Source organism: Microcaecilia unicolor, chromosome 1, assembly GCF_901765095.1.
Source record: "Microcaecilia unicolor chromosome 1, aMicUni1.1, whole genome shotgun sequence".
Classification (NCBI taxonomy): domain Eukaryota; kingdom Metazoa; phylum Chordata; class Amphibia; order Gymnophiona; family Siphonopidae; genus Microcaecilia; species Microcaecilia unicolor.
In genome coordinates this window covers 747,093,480-747,119,198 of record NC_044031.1, presented here as the reverse complement: position 1 = coordinate 747,119,198, position 25,719 = coordinate 747,093,480, and the positions used below count along the sequence as shown (strand labels likewise).

The window sequence follows — 25,719 nt, the reverse complement described above, 5'->3', positions numbered from 1 at the left end:
ACTCCCTGAGCCGGTACCTCAGGCTCAGTCTCTGGCTGTCTTCAAGTCTAGGCTTAAAGCCCACCTCTTTGCTACTGCTTTCGACTCCTAACCATGACTCTCTTACTCAACACTCTCACTTATCACCCCTACCACTGCAATTTCCCCACCCCTAGCTGTCTGTTCGTCTGTCCAATTTAGATTGTAAGCTCTGTTGAGCAGGGACTGTCTTTTCATGTTCATTTGTACAGCGCTGCGTAAGTCTAGTAGCGCTATAGAAATGTTTAATAGTAGTAGTAGTAGAAGTTATCTCCTCAGGGATATACAGAATTCAAAAATGGGCCTGGTAAAATAAGTTAAAACTGAACCCAAGCAAGACAAAAATCTTATGGTTCAAAAAATCTGAAGTGATTTTACCTTCTTCTATGTGACTGATGATAGGGTACCACCAATAGAAACTGAATCTCAAATGTTGGGAATGATTTTAGACTGTTAATTGACTTATGGTCCACAAGTTAATCACCTCTGGAAGAAAACATTGTTTAAGACAATTAAGGCTGATTTGACCATTTTCTTTTTTTACAATGGAGACCTTTGCTCTTCTGGTTCAGATGCTGATACTTCCTCATCTTGATTACTGTAATGTACTGTATGTGGGAATATGCTCCAAGCACTTATATAAGTTACAGTTTATTCAAAAAACTGATGAGATTAATTTTTAAGATAAATAGATTTACTAGCATCTCAAAACATACGATGAGGTTGCATTGGCTTCCAGTAAAAGAGCATGTCTCTTTTAAAGTATTGTGTTTAAACTAGAGGACATGAAATGAGATTGAAGGGGGGCAGACTCAAGAAAAATGTCAGGAAGTATTTCTTCACAGAGAGAGTGTTGGATGCTTGGAATGCCCTCCCGCGGGAGGTGGTGGAAATGAAAGCGGTAACGGAATTCAAACATGAGTGGGATAAACATAAAGGAATCCTGTTCAGAAGGAATGGATCCTAAGGAGCTTAGCTGAGATTGGGTGGCAGAGCCGGTGGTGGGAGGCGGGGCTGGTGGTTGGGAGGCAGGGATAGTGCTGAGCAGACTTATACGGTCTGTGCCAGAGCCGGTGGTGGGAGGCGGGGATAGTGCTGGGCAGACTTATACAGTCTGTGCCAGAGCTGGTGGTGGGAGGCGGGGCTGGTGGTTGGGAGGCGGGGATAGTGCTGGGCAGACTTATACGGTCTGTACCAGAGCTGGTGGTTGGGAGGCGGGGCTGGTGGTTGGGAGGCGGGGATAGTGCTGGGCAGACTTATACGGTCTGTGCCCTGAAGAGGGCAGGTACAAATCAAGGTAGGGTATACACAAAAAGTAATACATATGAGTTTATCTTGTTGGGTAGAATGGATGGACTGTGCAGGTCTTTTTCTGCCATCATCTACTATGTATGTTACTATGTACAGTGGTGGAAATAAGTATTTGATCCCTTGCTGATTTTGTAAGTTTGCCCACTGACAAAGACATGAGCAGCCCATAATTGAAGGGTAGGTTATTGGTAACAGTGAGAGATAGCACATCACAAATTAAATCCGGAAAATCACATTGTGGAAAGTATATGAATTTATTTGCATTCTGCAGAGGGAAATAAGTATTTGATCCCCCACCAACCAGTAAGAGATCTGGCCCCTACAGACCAGGTAGATGCTCCAAATCAACTCGTTACCTGCATGACAGGCAGCTGTCGGCAATGGTCACCTGTATGAAAGACACCTGTCCACAGACTCAGTGAATCAGTCAGACTCTAACCTCTACAAAATGGCCAAGAGCAAGGAGCTGTCTAAGGATGTCAGGGACAAGATCATACACCTGCACAAGGCTGGAATGGGCTACAAAACCATCAGTAAGACGCTGGGCGAGAAGGAGACAACTGTTGGTGCCATAGTAAGAAAATGGAAGAAGTACAAAATGACTGTCAATCGACAAAGATCTGGGGCTCCACGCAAAATCTCACCTCGTGGGGTATCCTTGATCATGAGGAAGGTTAGAAATCAGCCTACAACTACAAGGGGGGAACTTGTCAATGATCTCAAGGCAGCTGGGACCACTGTCACCACGAAAACCATTGGTAACACATTACGACATAACGGATTGCAATCCTGCAGTGCCCGCAAGGTCCCCCTGCTCCGGAAGGCACATGTGACGGCCCGTCTGAAGTTTGCCAGTGAACACCTGGATGATGCCGAGAGTGATTGGGAGAAGGTGCTGTGGTCAGATGAGACAAAAATTGAGCTCTTTGGCATGAACTCAACTCGCCGTGTTTGGAGGAAGAGAAATGCTGCCTATGACCCAAAGAACACCGTCCCCACTGTCAAGCATGGAGGTGGAAATGTTATGTTTTGGGGGTGTTTCTCTGCTAAGGGCACAGGACTACTTCACCGCATCAATGGGAGAATGGATGGGGCCATGTACCGTACAATTCTGAGTGACAACCTCCTTCCCTCCGCCAGGGCCTTAAAAATGGGTCGTGGCTGGGTCTTCCAGCACGACAATGACCCAAAACATACAGCCAAGGCAACAAAGGAGTGGCTCAGGAAGAAGCACATTAGGGTCATGGAGTGGCCTAGCCAGTCACCAGACCTTAATCCCATTGAAAACTTATGGAGGGAGCTGAAGCTGCGAGTTGCCAAGCGACAGCCCAGAACTCTTAATGATTTAGAGATGATCTGCAAAGAGGAGTGGACCAAAATTCCTCCTGACATGTGTGCAAACCTCATCATCAACTACAGAAGACGTCTGACCGCTGTGCTTGCCAACAAGGGTTTTGCCACCAAGTATTAGGTCTTGTTTGCCAGAGGGATTAAATACTTATTTCCCTCTGCAGAATGCAAATAAATTCATATACTTTCCACAATGTGATTTTCCGGATTTAATTTGTGATGTGCTATCTCTCACTGTTACCAATAACCTACCCTTCAATTATGGGCTGCTCATGTCTTTGTCAGTGGGCAAATTTACAAAATCAGCAAGGGATCAAATACTTATTTCCACCACTGTATGTGTTTATTATATCAAAATCTTTATGGTTCTGCTTCATACCTTCTGATAAGTATACTTTTAAAATCCTTATTTGGCAATTTGTCAAGATTGTTTAACCAATTATTTTGGTAATTTGCGATTTTGAAAGGTATTTAATACATTTTTTATGGTTATCGTGGTACCGCTATGGAATTCCCTCCCATTATTAGAATTGACAGAAATCACTTAAAATTCCGTAAGTTGCCGAAGACACATTTTTTCGAATGCTGCTACTAATTTTTGGATTGTTTAGCTTATCATGTTAAGACTGTGTTAAGAATGCATTGAACCCTTGTTTCAGGGAAATTGTCATTAATAAGCCCTATATTGATATTGATATTTTTGTATTAGGAAAGCATTTGCTAAGCACCAGCGAGCGAACGGCTGTAATGCAAGGTTTCTGCATCGCCCCCTAAATTTGGCCTTACCAGTGAAAGTGGAGCAGCCCTACGGCCCACTGGCAGCTACTGTGTCCTTATATGTGGGAACGTAGCATTAATCCCACACTCTCACCGATCATAGTAAATCCAAATTTGAAAGTTCCGAGCCCCTTCGAGAGAAATTGCACTGCCTCCCAATAAAGGAACGAATCACCTTCAAGATCTGCACCCTAATCCACAAAATCCTTCATGGAGAAGCCCCAGGTTACATGAACAACCTAATCAATCTTCCACCCAGGAATACATCAAGCACGTGCCGTTCATTCCTAAATCTCCATTACCCTGCCTGTAACGGCCTCAAATATAAATCCACTTAGGCTTCCTCTTTTTCGTTTATCAGCACCCAATTATGGAATGAGTTGCCAAAATTTGTCAAAACTACTGAAAACCATCTCAAATTTAGGAAATTACTTTAAGACCGTAAAATCCGCCCCTTTCTTTCCGAGCACTCTACCAAAACCCTCATCCACACCCTTGTCACCTCTCGTTTAGACTACTGCAATCTGCTTCTTGCTGGCCTCCCACTTAGTCACCTCTCCCCTCTCCAGTCGCTTCAAAACTCTGCTACCCGTCTCGTCTTCCGCCAGGGTCGCTTTACTCATACTATCCCTCTCCTCAAGTCGCTTCACTGGCTCCCTATCCGTTTTCGCATCCTGTTCAAACTTCTTCTACTAACCTATAAATGTACTCACTCTGCTGCTCCCCAGTATCTCTCCACACTCGTCCTTCCCTACACCCCTTCCCGTGCACTCCGTTCCCTGGATAAATCCTTCTTATCTGTTCCCTTCTCCGCTACTGCCAACTCCAGACTTCGCTCCTTCTGTCTTGCTGCGCCCTATGCCTGGAATAGACTTCCTGAGTCCCTACGTCTTGCCCCATCCTTGACCATCTTTAAATCTAGATTGAAAGCCCACCTCTTTAACATTGCTTTTGACTCGTAACCACTTGTATCCACTCGCCTCCACCTACCCTCCTCTCCTCTTTCCTCTACACAATAATTGATTTGATTACTTTATTTTTTGTCTATTAGATTGTAAGCTCTTTGAGCAGGGGCTGTCTTTCTTCTATGTTTGTGCAGCGCTGCGTATGCCTTGTAGCGCTATAGAAGTGATAAGTAGTAGTAGTAGTCTCTTGTAACCAGAGCTAATATTGTGATGTCATAATGCCTCAGTCCACCAATAAGAGCCAACCTCATCAGTGATGTCACAATGGCTTGATTGTCCTATACTTGGCTCACTTTTATTACATAGCTCTTTGAGCAGGGACTGTCTTTCTTCTATGTTTGTGCAGCGCTGCGTACGCCTTGTAGCGCTATAGAAATGCTAAATAGTAGTAGTAGTAAGACCAACCTATTCCGGAAGGCCTACCCCTTGGATCCAACATAAAACCTATGCAAAATAGCACATAAATGGACCACTATGGACTCTCTTACCTTTACACCCTATTCTTTCTATCCTCACAGACTACTACAATCTATTATATTTGTTTCACTACTGGATTGGCGATAGCCTTTTCGGTTTATTGTAGGCCACACTGAGCCTGCAAACATGTGCGTAAGTATGTGGTGTATAAATGTGATAAATATAGTATAAATCTCCTAGCAGAGCAGGCACAGATGGTGGCTCCCACCAAAACCCCACACACATGTAGTGTCTGGAACACCCTACTAAGATCTTTGAATGTCACCTGCCAGACAGGAACCAGAAGGTAACCGAACAAAAAAGTCCCATGAGACGAGCAATAATACACAAGGAGCATAACTCTCTGCTCAGCAGCTGCTAATGGGCCATGGGGCTGGTCCACACTTCACTGGTTAAGGCCAAATTCAGCAACTGAAATCTCTAAATCAGAGCTTCCCAAATGGTGAGTCGGAACTCCAAATGGGGTCATGACCTGGGTGGGATCTCCAATAGATGCATCATTATTCTGTTCCTCTGGTGGGGGGGGGGGAGTCACACAATTTGATTTGGCCACAAAAAGATTGACAAGAGCCGCTCGAAATGTTTATGTTTATTCGGCTCTTGTTACACCACCTTTCAGAACAGGAATTAAGGTGGTGCATAAACTGAAAAAATGTATATAGGAAAGGAAAGGACAAATCAGAAATAAAAATCCTGGGGAGGGAAAAATGAATACTAAAGGAAGATAGAGAGCACTACCAATTACCATCAAGAAGAGGGAGAGAGGATCCTCCAGTTCGCCAGCAGCCAACACGGCTGAGATCACGGAACCTGTGTTAAAGCTCTTGAAAACAAGTGGAGGAGTGGCCTAGTTAGGATGGTGGACTTTGGTCCTGAGGAACTGAGTTGGATTCCCACTTCAGGCACAGGCAGCTCCTTGTGACTCTGGGCAAGTCACTCAACCCTCCATTGCCCCATGTAAGCTGCATTGAGCCTGCCATGAGTGGGAAAGCGCAGGGTACAAATGTAACAAAAATAAAACAGATACTAATGGAGATTCTACATGGAATGTTGCTATTCCACTAGCTAATAAACACAAACCAGGACTCAAAAGCCACCTACTGCGAGTAAGTGTAGTAACAAACAGTTATTTCACCCGTATGTGATCAATAATTTTTATGTGTAGAGTACCCTCAGATATAAACCACCGTGACTGCAGTCAATAATGCTGCTACAACGTGGCATAGCACTTCTTTCATTGGGTAACTCCTACTGTATTTTTTTGGGTAAAGAGCAACCTCTGCTCATATTTTTTTGCATCCCAATCACCACAGTGCTATAAAATCACTTATTCATTTGTTTAAAAGATTACATATACTAGGTGAAAAAAACTGTATTCCACTAGCAACATTCCATGTAGAAGGCTGCGTAGGCTTCTGTTTCTGTGAGTCTGACTTCCTGCACGTACATGCAGGACGTCAGACTCACAGAAGCAGAAGCCTGCGCGGCCACATTGGTGATCTGCAAGGGCCGACTTCTACATGGAATGTTGCTAGTGGAGGAGTAGCCTAGTGGTTAGGGTGGTGGACTTTGGTCCTGGGGAACTGGGTTCAATTCCCACTGCAGGCACAGGCAGCTCCTTGTGACTCTGGGCAAGTCACCTAACCCTCCATTGCCCCATGTAAGCCGCATTGAGCCTGCCATGAGTGGGAAAGTGTGGCGTACAAATGTAACAAAAACAAAAAAAAAAAAGTAAGACTTTAGGATAGCACGGAACTGGGGCTAGGATTGAGTTTACCGAATGTCGGATGGAAAAGAGTTCCAGCGAGAAGGAATTGGAGAGAAAAAGGCAGAATGGTGGGTAGATTCCCAGCAGCCATTTTGCAATGGGAACCAGCACGAGCAGGAACAGCAGCATGTGACGTCTCAGCAGCCGTTGCAATGGATCAGCTGCACGAGGCAGGTACAAGTGGGGTTCGTTCCTGCCCCCGAAGAACCCAGGAGACCACCAGGGATTTGTAAGATAGGCCTGGAGAGGGCTTACAGGTGTTCAGGCAGGATGGGGGGAGGTGGAGAGTATTCTCTGGTTTAAGCAGCGTGCCAGGGCCCTTAAAAAACCAGGGCAGGGGAGGCCGTCAGCGGGCGGGCACCCTAGGTCCCTCCCTGAAGTCTATAGGGAACCAATCATCATAGAAAATGAAGAAAACCTTTAATTCCCCTGGAACAATATAAGCCTATCCCAGCTGGCAGAAAAGGGTGGAGTTTTTCAGCCAGGAACGGCCGGCTGTTGAAGCCTGTCTGTGGAGCTGGAAATAAGCAGGGACTCCCACGAGAGCCAAAAGGAAAAGGAAGTCTTGGAGCAGTGGCAAAGCCCTGCTTGAAGGAGCTGAATTTAAAAAGAAGAAACCAAGTGAATCTTGTCCTATTATTTGCCCAGTGCATCAACAGCCAGAGGAGTGGAGGATAGTGGATTAACAACTATGAAGTGGATAAGCGCTGTTTATGGACTGTGCAATTTCAGGTTCCCCTGCCTTAAGTACCGGGGAAAAGAGTGAAGTCAAGAGCAGAGCAATAAGGCTTTACTTGTGAAGGACTCTCTGAATGTCTCTGTAAGGAATATTACCTGACTTGAAGATATGATGACACTATTGCTTTGAAACTGTGTTTGCCTGTATTCTAAAGGCAGAGTGTGTGAAGTAACCTTTTGGAGTGGAGAGGAACAAAGACTCGCAGTCACTGGAGATAATTTGCATATGAATCAAGGGTTAATCAAAGTTACATGTTTTGGCTTTCCTACTTGAATAAAAGAATCTCTGGGACCTCAAACCAAATATGAATTGTCCTTATAACAATGTACTTATTTGTTTTATATGTGATACTCCACCTAGGATCCTAATTTACATTTTACCCTGAATGAAATAGTAAGAGGAAATTAAAACTATTGCAGACTGGCGAGAACAAATCTGTAGATTCTTCCGTTTTTGTTCTAGAATTAAGTTCTTATTTGTGTACCCTGTTGTGTCGCCACTAAACTTTTAATTTTATGTTTCCAGACTAACACAGGAATGTGATAATCTCTTCTTTTTTTTAAATCTTTTTATTGAAAATTTTTTCCATAATGTTTGTAACATGTAAAGTGATAATCTCTTCTAATGTATTTTGTTTGACTCATTTCTCCTCCTCCTTTGGGCTTCCATCAAAATCAGAACCAGGGCTAGGATCAAGCACAACACCCATAGAATATTCATTACAGCAAAATCATCCTTCCAAAACCTCACAGTCATGTAATCTAAGTTCAGTCACAAGGTGTCACCAGTGCATAGCAGTGATGACTCTCTATGCCTCACTGCCTCTGAAGCATCCCTAGGCCTATTTGAACCAGACAGCAGAAGACTCAAGTCAGTATGCAAAGACAGGTCCTGCCACAAGGTAGTATACGGTACTGTCACCAAGTCAAACAAGCCCTACTAGCATATTTTAAACCTATTGACAATCTCTCATGAGCACTGGTAGATTATAAGGACCTTATGATTTTTACTTGCCAGTCACCAGTTCAAGTAAAAGCAGACCAGTAGTGCAAATATGAACAGCAGGGTAAATTAAACAAGAAAACCCATTAACAGTTCTAGACAGTAAGTAATCTTAGACTTGTCTACTAGTTGTAGACATTAAGGTCTCATTTTCAAAGCACATGGACTTTCAAAGTTATGTAGTTAAATACGTAACTTTGTAAGTCTACGTGCTTTGAAAATGAGCCTCCAAAGATTCCATCCTACATAGACACACACATAAATGTCACTGTGAAACCACATGGCGGCAGACAATATCGAATACTACGTTCATATTATTTATCTTACTGGATATATCTGTAACATAAGCATTGGATGGTTAAACTTGGCTTTTAATAGGATGACGTACCGTTCCCAATATTGAGAGTTAACAGCCACCGATTCACACACGGGCCCAAAATCTTGCAATATTCTCCCAATTTCTCACACCATTAGACATCACGACTGGATTCTTGCCTAAACTAGGGGTATTGTTATGTGCCCCTTCTCCAGCTGTCCAGTACAATATTACAAATACTATGCAGAGCATCGCCTAACAACCTCTGCTAACATCGCCACATATGTTTAAATACTTTTGCTACTCCATTGCTTTCAAAGAAAAGGTATGGTAATGGTTTACAATCAGAAATAGTGAAACGATTCAAAGAGCTTCATCTTACCAATATACAGCGATGAATCTTTCCTTCTCACATGGTCATCAATGTAGGAGACCCCCAACGGCTGCACTGGTGTAGCACCAATTCCTAACAGAACCTGGGCTCCGATAAGGAGTAAGTACATCATGTTGGTGGCGGTTCTGTTCCTACAGATCAGATCAGGATCCGGTCCTTCGTCACTGGCAGAGCCATTGATAGCACACACATCCCGTCCTTCTGCACCCCATCGTATTTCTCCCGACTCATACTCGTACTGATGGGTCAGAAATTCGGGCAAAGCTGAGAGAAGAGCTCCCAAGGCCATCACTATTCCTCCACATCCTATCAAGCGTGGTCTGTGGCCCCTGGCTCCAAAGTAACTCACAAAAAGAATGAGTGCCAAGTTCCCAATCTCAAAGCTGCTGGCGATGACTCCAACGTCTGTACTCTGCAAGTTAAACCTCCGTTCCAGGGTTGTTAAAACACTTACCTGAAAGAGAAAAAGGGAACACATCAGTACACCAAGAGTGAAACGTACACATGAACACTAGCAACAGAAATAGTGTGTCCTTAATACAAACAGGGGCATTACAGGGGCAGACTGAGGGTGGTGTGGGCTCCCTGCCCAGCCGCTGCCCGACACCCCCACTGTTGCCCCTGCCGCCGATGTCCCCGCTGCCCAGGTCCTACCTGAGGGGTCCTGGTAGTCTGGTGGCCTCTGCAGGGGGGGGGGGGGATGTTCCTTCCTGCCCGCTGCACTACCGCTATTCCCCCGCCAGCCGGCGCCACCGTGTTTTCAAAATGGCGGCTGAGACTTCCCACGGTAGTGTCGCGTGTCTCAACAGTCTCATGAGACTTCCACAGGGAGTCTCGGCCGCCATTTCTAAAATACGGTGGTGCCGGGTGGGGAGGAGGGGGGAATAGCGGCAGTACACTGGGCAGGAAAGAACATGTTCTCCCGCTGAGGCCACTAGATCACCAGCGGCGCACCGGAAATCTGGACAGAGCCTCTGGGCCCTCGGGCACTGCCCGGTTGCTCGAATGGTCAGTCCGCCCCGGGGGCATTATCACACGCACAGAAGATGTTGCTGAAATCAGAACTAAAGCAATATAAGGAAGACACCAAACTGATATACGACCAATTCAACAGCTCTCTTGCACTGTACAAAAATGCACTTTGGGCCGGATTCAGTAAATGGCGTCCAAAGTTAGGTGCTGTTAAGCTCTTCGCTTAGCAACCTTTATAGAATGCTGCTTAGCGCAGATTCCCATGCCCAACTTAGGGAATAAGGACTTATGCCTGCCGAAACCTGGTGTGAATGCTGGCACGCAAATAACAGCAGTTAGGCACATAAATGACCCCTATTCTATAACACTGTGCCTAAATTTGGGGAATGCCCCTCCCCCTGGCCACACCCCCTTTTGAGTTGTGCATGAGAATTTAGGTGTGCAGTGCAAGGCCGCCGGGGCCCTGCTCCTGCCGCACTCGCCGCCCCGCCCCCCCCCAAGGTCACCGCCGCCGCTCCCCTTCCACCCCCCCCCCCCCGAGGTCGCTGCAGCCACTGTTCCCCCCCTACCCCCCCCCCCCCGAGTTCGTCGCCGCCGCCACCGCTCCCCCCCTCCGTCCGCCACAGGGCCCCCTGCATTGAAATCGCAGTCTCACCTCCGTGAAAGCAGCGCTGCAGGTAGCAGAACGCCTCCCTATGGCCCTCCTTCCCTCCTTGTGTCCCGCCCTCGCGGAAGTTACGTCAGACGAGGGCGGGACACAGGGAGGGAAGGAGGGCCGAAGGGAGGCGTTCTGCTACCTGCAGCGCTGCTTTCACGGAGGTGAGACTGCGAATTCAATGCAGGGGGCAGATGGTCAAGCACAGAGGCCCGTGGAATTTTGTCCCCCCTGCCCTCCCCCTTCTCAGCAGCTATGGTGCAGTGCAGTGCCAATTAATGTCAACAATTGATTGTTAGTAGCTCCTTAAATTTTAGTTTGCACCAAAATTAGGGATCTGCACCCAAATTCGGGTGACCTTCATAGAATCTGGGGGTTAGTTTCTTCTCTACCCTTGTACAAACGCCCTCAAAGATTCAACCGAGCAGTAGCCCTCTGTACTGTTTCTAAACCCTGCGCAGGAAGAAAATTTGGAATGCAAGTTAACAAATTGCCTGAATTATTAATTGCTAGAGGGCACACGTCAAGGCCTTTGTCCTGCTAAATGATGCAGCTGAGCTGCACTGCATGAAGTACATCACTGTGCGTGACTGAAATATGGCAGCATGAATTTGGTGACCGACCCTAACAATCCAGCAGACTATTAAGACAGCAACGCAGCCTTGAAACCTACACAACATCCCATAAAAAGGATCTTTATGGCAACACACAATGAAAATGTGTTTTGCTACTGCTGCAAATTTATCATTGTAAAGAAGAAAAAAAAGATAAGTAATAATGGAGCTGGGCTGCTGCTATTTATAAGAGTCACACTGCATGTCTGTGAAAGATGAAGGGTTATTTCCCATAAAAGTTTAAATAAGGAGAAATTAGATCTTACCTGCTAATTTACTTTCCTTTAGTCCCTCTGGACCGGCCCAGAGAAAACTGGACGACCATCAGTCTTCTCTGGGCCAGTCCGGAGGAACGCTAAGGAAACATACATTTAAAATGGATCTCTAACTAATGCTGACTTCAGAAACAGTTTAGCTGCCATTCCATAGCAAACTGTCACAGTGAGAATATACCTTACTAGGTCCTTGAGCACCTTGAAATGAAATCAAAATAAAATCACTAAAACTCTGGGCTTTTTTTGAGGGGATACTTGGGGGTGGGGGGGGATACTGAGTACCGGCACCTTTTCCATTGTCTACTAAAATTGACCCATGGACCCCAAGTTTTAATGAAAGAGCTCAGGCTCTACACACCAACTCTGCCTTGTCATAGATTCTGGGACTGGTTGCAGGGGGCCTGGCTATTGTGGGGTGGGTCTCTCAGTGATCACCCCACCCCTGAAGGGTGGTCTAGCATTTGAGTACCGGCACCTTTTTTGCTAGAACAAATGTACTGGATAAAAGGGACCCATGTGTAGGTGATCAGGCCATTGTGACATCACTGATGAGGTTGGCTGTTAGCCATTGGTGGAATGAGGCATTATGACATCACATTATCAAAAGTGAGCCAAGTATAGAACAATCAAGCTAATTACAGGGGTTAACAGTAAAATAACATGTCTTAACAATAGCTCATGTTGATAAGCCTCCTAAATGAAAGAAAAAAGAAATGCCTGTAGAAATCAAAATCACTGCTACATGTGATAAAAGCAGGGCTTTTTTGAGGGGGTACTTGGGGGTACTGAGTACTGGCACCTTTTCTATTGTCTGCTAAAATTGACCCATGGACCCCAAGTTTTAATGAAAGAGCTCAGGCCCTACACATCAATTCTGCCTTGTCATAGATTCTGTGACTGGTTGCAGGGGGCCTGGCTATTGTGGGGTGGGTCCCTCAGTGATCACCCCACCCCTGAAGGGTGGCCTGGTATTCGAGTACCGGAACCTTTTTTGCTAGAGAAACGCTCTGCTAAAACTACAAAAAAAAACCAAGGGAGAGACAAAAAACTGCAAACCAAAATCAAAAAGTAGTCAATCCCCAAAACAGATTATCAGATGCCTAGAGAAATACACAATCCTGTAACACTGTTAGAAAAGGGAGCAAGAGGGAGTTCAGTATAGGCCGAACCAACAATCGAGCTTGAATTTCAGTGAGTGTAGGCCACAAACGGCTCACTTGAAAGCTCTTTACATTATAGATACTCCCTATATTTGTAACCTTTATTTATTTTAATATATCCAAATCTTATTTTACTTATTTCTTTCATTTTATATTTTTAAAAAATGTTAAACCAGGAGTGTGAAAGGATTCAATAGGAATCCGTATACACATAAATCCCCAAATCCGTTGACTGAACACCAATGTCCAAAAATATGTGGCAAATCGTGTTCATACACAAAAGAGCACCAGAAATTTAAAGGAGCAGAGAGGAGCAAGCTTATCTTAGCTCGGATTTTGTCGCTATATCACTGACTGTTCCAAACGTGTTACATAGTAACATAGTAGATGACGGCAGAAAAAGACCTGCACGGTCCATCCAGTCTGCCCAACAAGATAACTCATATTTGCTGCTTTTTGTGTATACCCTACTTTGATTTGTACCTGTGCTCTTCAGGGCACAGACCGTATAAGTCTGCCCAGCACTATCCCTGCCTCCCAACCACCAGCCCCTCCTCCCAACCACCGGCTCTGGCACAGACCGTATAAGTCTGCCCAGCACTATCCCCGCCTCCCAACCACCTGCCCCTCCTCCCAACCACCGGCTCTGGCACAGACCGTATAAGTCTGCCCAGCACTATCCCCGCCTCCCAACCACCTGCCCCTCCTCCCAACCACCGGCTCTGGCACAGACCGTATAAGTCTGCCCAGCACTATCCCCGCCTCCCAACCACCTGCCCCTCCTCCCAACCACTGGCTCTGGCACAGACCGTACAAGTCTGTCCAGCACTATCCCCGCCTCCCAACCACCAGCCCCGCTGCCCACCCCCGGCTCTGGCACAGACCGTACAAGTCTGTCCAGCACTATCCCTGCCTCCCAACCACCAGAAATACAGGATTGTGTATTTCTCTAGGCATCTGATATACTGTTTTTGGGATTGACTACTTTTTGATTTTGGATCAAAATAAACCAAGCATTTCACTTCATTAGGAAGAGGGGTTACTATTATAGCGTCCACTGGGAAGAGCACCTCCGTCATGTAACCTCAACAAGTATACAGCATATATACTGTAGTGCCCTCTTTGTCTGTATTGTACTTACTAGTGAGGGATGGCCTTCAAGAACTGGGACAATGTGTTGAGTTACTCGGAAGAACGGCTACATAACTTTCTGCAAGAACCTGCAGTTTTCGAAGATGAGGATGAGGAATTCATACAAGACTGTTGGAATCAACTTATAGATCTTAAACAAAACAATGTAAGATGTGAATTGCATTATGCAACATTAATACAATACTGTAGAGTTCAACGTATTCCAAGAGGTCTGAGAATTAATAAGGAACCTCAACTATTTAGAGACAATAAAACCTTTATCAACAAATGGTGCTCTATTCTAAACAAATGTTCTCTTGACTTAATGATACTCCTTATTGAAACATCAAAAGAGAAATTAGATATTAACAAAAATGAAACAAAAGAAAAAATGGATATTTTAAAACGAGAAGACCCCAGTTTTGATAGTAACATGTCAGCACTTGATGCAAAATTAGATAGTTACAAGAGTGATATCAAAAAAACTAAATATGACAAATACAAACGAGATGAAGAAGACTACAAACGTGGTCATGTTTACCCATGGGTGAACAACATCAAACCACCATCTTCCAAATCAGTGAACAGATATCAGAGGAAACCCTTTACTAACCAACATATGACTGAGGTTCATGTCATAGATAGAGATCCAGAGGAAGGTACCAGTCACAACAAAGAAAGAGCTCGCAAAAGGATACGGAGTGACTCGGATGAACTCTTTACCTCACCTTGTTCCACTCCCATCAACAACTCCACATTAATACCAGGTAAGGATAATATCCCTACTTTTTTAGACACACTTTGGGACGCCAAATTCAGAAAGAAAACAGAAAGGAGACATTATCCCCAATATCCACAACCTCAACAATACAAAACAAAGAACAGATATCAGGAACACGAATACCCACTGACATCCAGGATGGAATTTCGAGGAAGAGGGAGAGGACGTGGCAGAGGGAGAGGCAGGACACAATATCCACGTCACCAATCATACAAGAACTAGATGTTCCGATTATCAACCTTTCATCTAGAACTCTTACAGATGCAGAGATTTCGGTTTTAAGGAAAGGCCTCAAATTCGTTCCCTCTCGCAACTATGATCCACTACAAACAAGAATTGATTTGAACAAATTTGAAAGGAAACTTAAAATTCAGCATTTCTTTGGGGATAATTCTATTAACCCGGACCCCTCGGTTGTAAAACCTCCATCCAAATGGCAGCCCCCAGGACCCACTGATCCATTCATATCAACGTTCAATCAATGTGTGCTTCGAGATATTGAGGTATTAGAAAAGAAGAATAAAAGACAATTCTATAACCTATCTATGGTAGAGAATAAGGCACTACATGACTTGAAAACCAATGAAAACATCACTATAAAACCGGCAGACAAAGGGGGTGCAATTGTCATCCTTAACACAAGTGACTATATCAGAGAGATTAACCACCAATTGTCCAACACCCAATATTATCAAAAATTAGAAATTGATCCAACAGAAGAACTCAAGACAGAAATTGACTTCTGGGTCAACTTTGGCTTTGAATCAGGTTTTCTAACCAGCAAAGAAAAAGACTTTCTTATCACCAAATACCCCATAACACCAATCATATATACCTTACCTAAGATTCACAAATCATTGATAGATCCACCAGGAAGACCTATTGTATCAGGTATAGGCTCTGTCCTCGAACCTCTCTCCATCTTTGTGGACACTTTCCTTAGACCTTTTATTCCACTTGTCAAATCCTACATTAGGGACTCCGCACATGTCATCAATCTGCTGGAAGAATATGATGGTGACCTTTCTGAAATTACTTTGGTCACCTTAGACCTGGAGTCGCTCTACACCAACATCCCTCACCAACCTGTCTTGGACATCATCACGGATGTCCTAAATGATAGAGATAACAACCCTAGAGTACCTACTGCCTTCATTATCCAATTGGCGTCCATAGCATTACAAGAGAATTTTTTCAATTTTCAAAACTCCTTTTACAAACAAATCAAAGGCACAGCGATGGGAGCAAGCATGGCACCTGACCTAGCTATTCTTTATGTAGCCTCTTTCGAGCACCTATTTTTAGAAGATCATCCTTTTAAAGAGGAGCTAAAATTTTGGAAACGCTATATTGACGATATACTGATTTTGTGGGAAGGGAACGTCACCAGACTTGAGGAATTCCATGAATGGCTGAACAATCTCAATCCACATCTGAAATTTTCGATGAAATACAATAAAGAGGAAATACCATTCCTGGACATCCTGATCAAAAAGGAAACACATCACTTCACAACAACGATATACAGAAAACCCACTGACAAAAATCAATTCTTGCATTTCCAGAGTTTCCACAACAGAAGTTTAAAACAGAACTTACCATATTCACAATTCCTCCGCTTAAGAAAACTATGTAGTAATCATAATGACTTTGAGAACCAGGCCAAATCTATGGCAACAAGATTTTTTTCTAGAGGCTACTCCAAGGAAAGTGTGAACAGAGGACTGACCAAGGCAAGAATGATAAACAGGGAGACACTCTTACAAAAGCAAGCACAAAAAAAGATCCCTGACATAGTATGTAGCCTCAGATTCTCAAATATGTCATCTGATATACAAAGAATAATGAAGAAACATTGGCATATTCTGGAGAACTTGGACTGTTTTAAGAACAAACATCTCACTGTAGCACATACACGAAACAGAAACATCAAGGAAATAGTTGCCCCCTCTGCCCTCCCCAATACAAGACCAACATCACAACTCTCAACTGGACATAAACCCTGTGGTGCATGCTCGGTATGTGCATCTTCCATGAGCACCAATACCTTTATACATCCAATTACAAAGAAACACTACCCACTCAACCATTCCTCAGATTGCAACACAGAGGGTGTTGTATACCTAATTATGTGTCCTTGTCATCTAATATATATAGGAAAAACAATTCGCAAAGTCAAAACCAGAATGATAGAACATAGAAGTAGTATTAAGCGCAAGGACCTTTCTGCACCATTGGTAAATCATTGTATAGAACACTCTCACGAATTTGGTGAACTTCTCTTCTGTGTCCTTAAGGTAGTCTCAAAACCATGGAGAGGTGGAAACCTGGACTCTACTTTGCTTAAACAAGAACAAAGAGCCATTTTTGAGCTGAACACACTTTATCCAGCAGGATTAAATGCTGAATTGGATTTAGCTGTCTTCTCTTGACTACATATTCTATCCTCCCCTTTTTTTCCCGTTTGCACTGTCATCCCCTCATAAGGAGTTTCAATTTTTAGACATAAGTACATCTTATCACATATCCTTATATATTCAAACTATCTATACACAATTCATTTGTTACGGAGCATCAAAATAGATACATTAATGGAAATAAAGAAAAACACACAATAAATTGTCATATCTTCATAACCAATTTTACTAGATTTTAAAATAACATCCAATAAATATCAAACTAAGCTTAAATTTAGAAGCTTAAATTTCTAATTGTGTTTATTTTTTAACAACTATTTTATTATATCCAAATTAGACTTATTCACATCTAAAAGCAAAAATCTTTCCTTGCTATTCTAATGTATGTACATCTTGACCTAACTTATTGTAACTGTTATCAATTCATTACCAACATCTACAATATATTTTTTAAGAATTTTGAATTTGCCTGCTGTCCTAATGTATTTTAACGTAATGGTTGTCCCTTTTTTTATTATATCATTATCCAATTTCATGTATTTGTTATTTATTTGTAATTTAACACTTGTATTTAGAAATATACAATGTCCATATTATTCTATAATAATTATGACCGATTCTCTGATTAGCGAATGTAATATTTTCTGAATAATGTCTATACATTATACATCCATTTACATCATTTATACCGATACTCAGCATATCTATCTGTTCCCCTTTAAATCTCTCGACTAACAAAACATGACGTCATTACGCAAGCGCTTCGCTCTAACCATCATTCACACTTGCGTGACTACATCATCACGTCTTTTAGATCTTGGCGCGCTTTTTATTTCAAATATATAGGACTGGATAAGCGAGTGTCCCGTTTTGGTTTCTTAAACCCTTGTTTTCGAGAGAACTCATTTTCAATCGGGTGTAGCGCTTTTTAGCGCTTTCCGGATCAGAACACAGGAGATACTGCAAGCGCTATCTGCGTTCTTTTTTGTCATCATAAACGACCATCTCCCGGTGGTTTAAGGTAGGATTTTTCCTCACTGACCCCTTTCTTTACGCAGTATGTATATCTAACATGGCTCCGAATACCTCTCAGTGATACTGCCTTATTTTTATATATAATTCTTTGTAATGCTAGCTCAGCCTTTTATACATATTTTTCGTTTCAATAAATACAACCCCTCAGGTGAGCCAATACTAACATATTTGTGTTTTTATTCACACACTTGATTATTTCTTACCCTCATCATTATACTTTTATTATATAGGCCAACGCGCCTTGTCATCCGCACACTATTGCGGCAACATATCGGTAAGATTGCTTATTTCTCCCTATAACCATATATATGGTCTTTTACCTAAAGATATAGATAATGCATTCGATACAGTGAATATACTCACACTAAAAGCTTTTGGCTATACCTTTGGACACATACATTTCTAATAATGATCGGAGAGATATATATTTATAAATTCATATTTATATATATTTATTTATCTATATATGTGGATGTATATGTATATACATGTAAGGATCTTTTACTGCTCTACATTGCTCTACAAGTTCTACATATGGATGTATATACATGTAAAGATCCTTTATTGTTTTATTAGCATTGTTTTATTAGCATTCTTTTATTTTATACATACAAACAGCCCATCAGGGCTATTTACATTAAACATTAAAACCAAATGTATTTTTCGAATTATAAAATGAAATTCATTTTTATATATATGATATTCATCTCATGATTACTCATTTCCTCTGGTTGCTTTATTTCTTGTATAACAATTTCCTTGATACATTTATCTGTGACATATTGTTTGTTTTTGATTTTAAATGCAATGCGTCCATTATGTTTTATCATATCGATTATTAATTTTTATATATGTATTTATTTTTATATATGTATTTATATGTTTATTTAGACCCCTGAAGCAGGCGCATCTGTCAGCGCCGAAACACGGCCCGTGTCGGGTCATTGATCAATAAAGTACTCCTGTTGTCCTAGTTCTGAAGGCCCAGTGTTGCTTTTTTCTTTGGGGAGGTTCATAAGGTTAAATTAGGCCTTACCTGCTAATTTGCTTTCCTTTACTCCCTCCGGACCGGCCCAGTAATCTCAGTCTCCACCTGCTGGAAGGCGTGCACAACCCATCAGTCAAATTCTGGGCCGGTCCAGAGGGAGGCTAAGGAAGCCTGTCCATATAATTTTTGCATTCACCTCCTTTTTCCTGCTGGCATAAAGAGAGGCATGACCAGCAGGAAAAAGGAGGTGATAGTGTCGTTGTATAAGTCTCTGGTGAGGCCTCATGTGGAGTACTGCATGCAGTTCTGGTGACCACACCTATGGAAAGATATAAACAGGATGGAGTCAGTCGAGAGGGCGGCTACGAAATTAGTAAGCGGTCTTGAACACAAAAATTATAGGGACAGGCTTATGAACCTCAACATGTATACACTGGAAGAGAGGAGACATGATAGAAACGTTTAAGTATCTCAAGGGCATTTATGTACAAGAAGAGAGCCTTTTTCAAATGAAGGAGAGCTCTGGAATGAGGGGGCATACACGACAAAGTTAAGAGGGAATAGGCTTAGGAGTATTATTTCACAGAAAGGGTGGTGGAGGTGTGGAATGGCCTCCCGGTGGAGGTGGTGCAGTCAAGGACTGTTCCAGAATTTTAAAAGGCCTGGGATAAGCATGTGGGATCGCTTAGGAACAGGAAGAATTAGGGGTTACAGAGGATGGGCAGACTGGATAGTTCATATGGCCTTTATCTGCCGTCATGTTTCTATGTTTCCGTCATGAAACCAGCTGCATAGCCAACACTATTTCTGGAAGATGGGATCTCGGCTGTTGGGAGTGACCATCTTCTGCCCAAAGTACTGTTACCACATTCATAGTTCTACCTTTCCACGGCAATTTGGAATTGAACGGTACATTGTGCAAAAACTTTGATCCCACCCCTATGACTTAAAAGCACCCTGAAAGCCAGGAAGAGAAACAGGAGTTTTCTAAGAGCGAGGAACTGTAGGACTAAACACTGTGGAATGGAACAGAGATTAAGACATGCGGTGCAACCTTTTGGAATTGAGACATCCAGGCCAGAACATGTCAAATTCCACTAGCATTTTAGTACAGGAGCTGCCGACGTACAGCCTGTTCTACAACACATCAAGAAATGGAAATATATGAGCCAGTTTCGCACAGCTAAAGCATCCATTTTAGCATCATAAATGTCTAAAATATTGAGGGTTCGGAACAGCAACATAAACTTGCCTGTTCTGAAACACCCACATGGAGGTGTATGTGGTGGATCATAAACATTTATGTCAGCCATTTTATTAACATAAATGTTTATTTTTCCTAAAGCTGTCACAGAGTCCAATATCCTACTACTACTACTAATCATTTCTATAGTGCTCCTAGACGTACGCAGCACTGTAAACATTATCTGTCCCTAGAGGGCTCACAATCTACGTTTTTGTACCTGGGGCAATGGAGGGTTAAGTGACTTGCCCAAGGTCACGAGGATCTGAGGTGGGAACTGAACCCAGGATCAAAGCCCACTGCACTAACCATTAGGCCGCTCCTTCCCTTTGCCAGTTTTTCATTCTTTGGGGCGGGGGGAGGGCAATCAACCACCAAGGAGTGACCTGTCCTAATCTCACTACTGGAGTACCGTTCTTCTCAAACCTAGGCATCTCAGGTAGCAGGTGTAAATCCCAACTGTGTTAGCTAGTTGAAAAAAGAAAAAAAGAAAAAAGTGACGTGATCTCCGATTTCACATGGACGCAGATGCTTTATAAGCCACAAGGTAAAAGCAGGTTTTGCCTTGTTTTGTGGATTGCTTGAGACAGAATAAAGAAGAAGAAGCGATTTATGTAGCCTTAACCCTTTGTCCCTGAGGAAATTGTTTTGAAACCCCGCGGAGTCGGGCGGATCCAGGGGAAGGCAATTGCTAATTGTTTCAGCAAGGCAACACAGTTCTGCCAGAGAGGCAAGAACTCACGAGATAAGTGTACAGTTTTTTTCACCTAGTATATGTAATCTTTTTAACAAATGTATAAGTGATTTTATAGCACTGTGGTGATTGGGATGCAAAAAAATATGAGCAGAGGTTGCTCTTTACCCAAAAAAATATAGTAAGAGTTACCCAATGAAAGAAGTGCTATGCCACGTTGTAGCAGCATTATTGACTGCAGTCACGGTGGTTTATATCTGAGGGTACTCTACACATAAAAATTATTGATCACATACGGGTGAAATAACTGTTTATTACTACACTTACTCGCAGTAGGTGGCTTTTGAGTCCTGGTTTGTGTTTATTAGCAGTTGAATGTTACCAGAGACATTGATATTGTGAACTCGTTTTCTGTTGGAGGACTTTATATATCATTATACTATTATGGCATCTAACTGGCAAGCCATGTTTGGATATTCAGATGAACACGTCACATCAGTTTTACAGAGAACATCATTATTAGGACAACATACTCCCAGTTGTGGGGATACAAACTTTTTAGCTTTAAAAAATGCTTATATACAGAACAGACTAAATATGATCAGATTGGAGTTGCATGAACAACAGCTCATTGAATATGTCAAACAACACATAATACCTAGAGGACTACGAATACAAAAAGAACCAAAAATTTTTCGAGATAAAACACCTTTTTTAGAACGGTGGGCGGCCATTTTAAACCGTTGCTCAAGGGACCTGATGTTACTAGTGATTGAAACAGCGCAGGAAACAATTAAGGAACTTCAGGTCAATACAGAAGGAATTATTACCCAATTACAAATGTCATCTCAAACACCAGAAATTATATTCAAACCAGAGGAACAGCTTAGTTTTGAATTGTCAGCATTAGATCAATATTATGGCACCCTAAAACAAAATAAGATTAAAAAACTTCAAAGGGACCAGTCAGATTATGCTGCTGGCCCTATATACAATTGGCTTGGAGACAAAAATAATCATGATCAATATCAGGAATCAGGTGGGGTACCAGAAGCCTTTTCAAGTTCGGAAGAAAGTTCTGATAGCGGGAGACAATCCCGCGATCGCAAACGAGGTAGAGGCGGCAGAGGAAGACGCTCACGCCAACGAGGTTACCGACGCCCGGGGTTTCAAAATCAAAATCCACAACAATATTATGTATCACAACCTATGTTCCAATCACATTATCAAGGACCTATACCTGTTACTTCTTACCCAGGGGTTATGACATCGAATACAGGTTAACCAGCATCAACAATATCAAGATGTTGGGGCCCATAATCACGTCAACATTCCTCAGGGCCCCTCACAAATAATACAATCCAATATGAATCCACCGACGATATCGCCTGTTCCAGCTTTTTTAGGAACGCAGGGCCCTGTAACACGATCCAGCCATTTAAGGAATCAAACGTAATTAACATTTCTCAAAGACCCCTCACTCCTACACAAATGCAGGTGTTGGAGAGAGGGCTCTCGTTTGTGCCTACCATATCACATAACGCTTTTTCAACCAGGATTGACCTAGCTAGAATTTTTAGAAATTTACAGGTTAAACTATTTTTTTCTCAACAGAATTCATTATATAACGATGAGTCTTTATTCCGACCTAAATCCCGCTGGATTCCCCCAGGCCCGATGGATACCCACATTGCGATGTTTAAGCTTTAGTTCTCAGAGATGTGGAAAAATTAGAAACAACTGAACGCATGTATGGACAACATAGAAGACGGTATGACAATTTGACAAAAGTAGAACGACAGGAATTGGAGGTCTTATCCAAGGATTCTAAAATTGTCATCCGTCCTGCAGATAAGGGCGGGTCAGTGGTGATCCAGGACAAGAATACGTACATGGAGGAGGTTTTTCGACAACTTCTTGATGTTAGATATTATCAACGGTTACCACAAGATCCAGGTCCAGAGTTATTTATGAGAATTGTTGATATTGTAGACCAAGCTACACGAAATGGCTTTCTCACAAAGGCAGAATCACGCTTTTTGAAAGTCATTAACCCTAGGAACCCAGTATTTTATACGGTTCCCAAGATTCATAAAGATCTAAACAAACCCCCGGGACGCCCTATCGTGTCCTTATGCGGTACTGTACTGGAACCCTTGTCAAAGTTTTTGGATCATTTTTTACAGCCCTACGTTATTTTGGCTAGGTCTTATATTCGCGATACAGCCCACTTTTTGCGTCAATTATCTGAGATAAAGGACATTTCTGAGGACACATTTTTAGTTACTCTAGACATCGAATCGTTGTATTCAAATATCCCCCAGGATTTGGCTCTTAACATTGTAAGAAATACGTTGGCCAGGCGCTCCACTACTGAACGCATACCATCTTCTTTCCTGCACTCTTTGGCGACTCTTGTCTTGAAATATAACTATTCTGAATTTGAGTCAACATTTTTTCTACAAATCACTGGAGTAGCTATGGGTACGGCAGCAGCCCCTAGCATTGCTAATTTGTATGTCAGTGACTTTGAGGAAATGAATTTATATGCCTCACAGTGGACTACCTATATTTTATACTGGGGTAGATTCATAGATGATATTTTTTTTATTTGGACATCTTCTGAGAGTCATCTAAATCAGTTTTTTGACTGGTTGAATAGCAAAGATGTCCATTTGAAATTTACTATGAATAAACATAGACAACATGCTAGATTTCTGGACACAGAAATTATTAAGGCAAATGGCACTTTACAGACCACAGTTTATCACAAGCCCACGGATAGAAACACTCTATTGCAGTTCAATAGTCATCATCCTCATAGGTTAAAATGGTCTTTACCAATAGGCCAGTTTTTACGTTTACGGAAAATATGTACCACTGATATATCCTTTAAACATCAAGCTGCCTTACTAATGGATAAATTACGGTGTCGAGGATACCCTGAGAATTGTATCAGACAAGCATATAAACGAGCGTGGTTCGCTCAGAGATCATTATTGCTTATTGATAAACCTAAGGAACCTTTAAACAGGATGGTATGTGTGTTGGGTTTTTCTACTATGGCTCCTCAAATCGCCCAAATTATTAACAAACATTGGCAGGTGTTAACTTTCCATAATATTTTTTTGGAACAGCCATGCATTGCTTATACTCGAGGAAAAAATCTTAGGGACCGATTAGTACATACCTCTATTACACATAATAACTTGTGCATAGAGGGAGGTATTCACCAACCTTGCGGCTCTTGCCAATTTTGTAGCCAAACTCATTCTATGACACAGTGGACTCATCCTCAAACGTTAAGGACATTTCTACTAAGACACAGCACGACCTGCACTACATCTTTTGTAGTTTACATTATTGAGTGCCCCTGCCATTTGTTCTATGTGGGGCGCACTATTAGACATATGAGGGTAAGACTGATAGAACATAAAAGCAGATTATCGACAAAAACCATGACAGCTCCTCTGGTTCCACATTGTGAACAATTTAAACATACATTTGCAGATCTACGGTGGTTTATTATTGACCATATTCCTGCTTGGACAAATAATATGGACCGGACTACGGCATTGATTAGACGGGAACAGTGGTGGATCTTCACTTTAAAAACAATCAACCCTTTGGGACTTAATGACAATGTTGAATGGAACACCATAATTTGATCTGCAAAGCTCTTCTACATCTGTTGGTATTTCGTCTGTTTGCTAGCTTTGTAACTGTTTGCATAAAGCTAGTTGAAAAAAGAAAAAAAGAAAAAAGTGACGTGATCTCCGATTTCACATGGACGTGCAGGACGTCAGACTCACAGAAGCAGAAGCCTGCGCGGCCACATTGGTGATCTGCAAGGGCCGACTTCTAGTGGAATAGCACATTCCATGTAGAATCTCAAATAGTAGCAACAGTGGAGGAGTGGCCTAGTGGTTAGGGTGGTGGACTTTGGTCCTGGGGAACTGGGAAACTGAGTTCGATTCCCACTTCAGGCACAGGCAGCTCCTTGTGACTTTGGGCAAATCACTTAACCCTCCATTGTCCCAGGTACAAATAAGTGCCTGAATATGTAAGCCGCATTGAGCCTGCCATGAGTGGGAAAGCACGGGGTGCAAATGTAACAAAAAGAAATCTTAAAAATAATTAAGAACAAAAAAATTTTTTTTTTTTAAATAATGATGTTGTGAAATCCATGAAGAATGCACTGAATCGCTGGCTTGTGATCCCACATGTGAAATGAGTCACCACTGAGGTTTCTGAAGAAAACGTAGGAGTTGTCTTTTTGAAAAAAAAAAAAAGTATTAGAAGTTGTAGCGCTGGAATGGCGACTGTTGTATTTCATTGACGCCCACCGATTTTGTGACTTACATAGATTGATTTTCAATTGACATGGCCAGAGCATGGGCAAGGGCTACCACTTATACGCACAATCCTCCGGACTCTATATAGGCCACCCAATTTTGGGTATGGATGCCAGATCCGTGTCTAAACTAATTAATCAGTCGATTAGCAATCACTTATTAGCATTAATTAGGATTTAGGTGCAGATCTTCCCTGTGCCCTATTCTGTAACGTTACTACTACTTAACATTTCTAGAGCGCTACTAGGGTTACGCAGCGCTGTACAGTTTAACAAAGAAGGA

At 42.5% G+C, this 25,719-nt stretch overlaps 1 protein-coding gene across 1 annotated transcript in view; it reads right to left on the bottom strand.

Moving 5' to 3' along the window:
- SLCO3A1 (solute carrier organic anion transporter family member 3A1) overlaps positions 1-13,872 on the bottom strand; it is a 417,332-nt gene extending 403,460 nt beyond the window's left edge. Inside the window, exons 1-2 of the mRNA XM_030192656.1 lie at positions 13,837-13,872; positions 9,106-9,571 (exon numbers count right to left, since the gene is read on the bottom strand). Of these exons, the coding sequence (XP_030048516.1) occupies positions 9,106-9,571; positions 13,837-13,872 (502 nt within the window). The remainder of the gene's footprint in view (positions 1-9,105; positions 9,572-13,836) is intronic.
- Between the last annotated feature and the right edge of the window lie 11,847 nt (positions 13,873-25,719).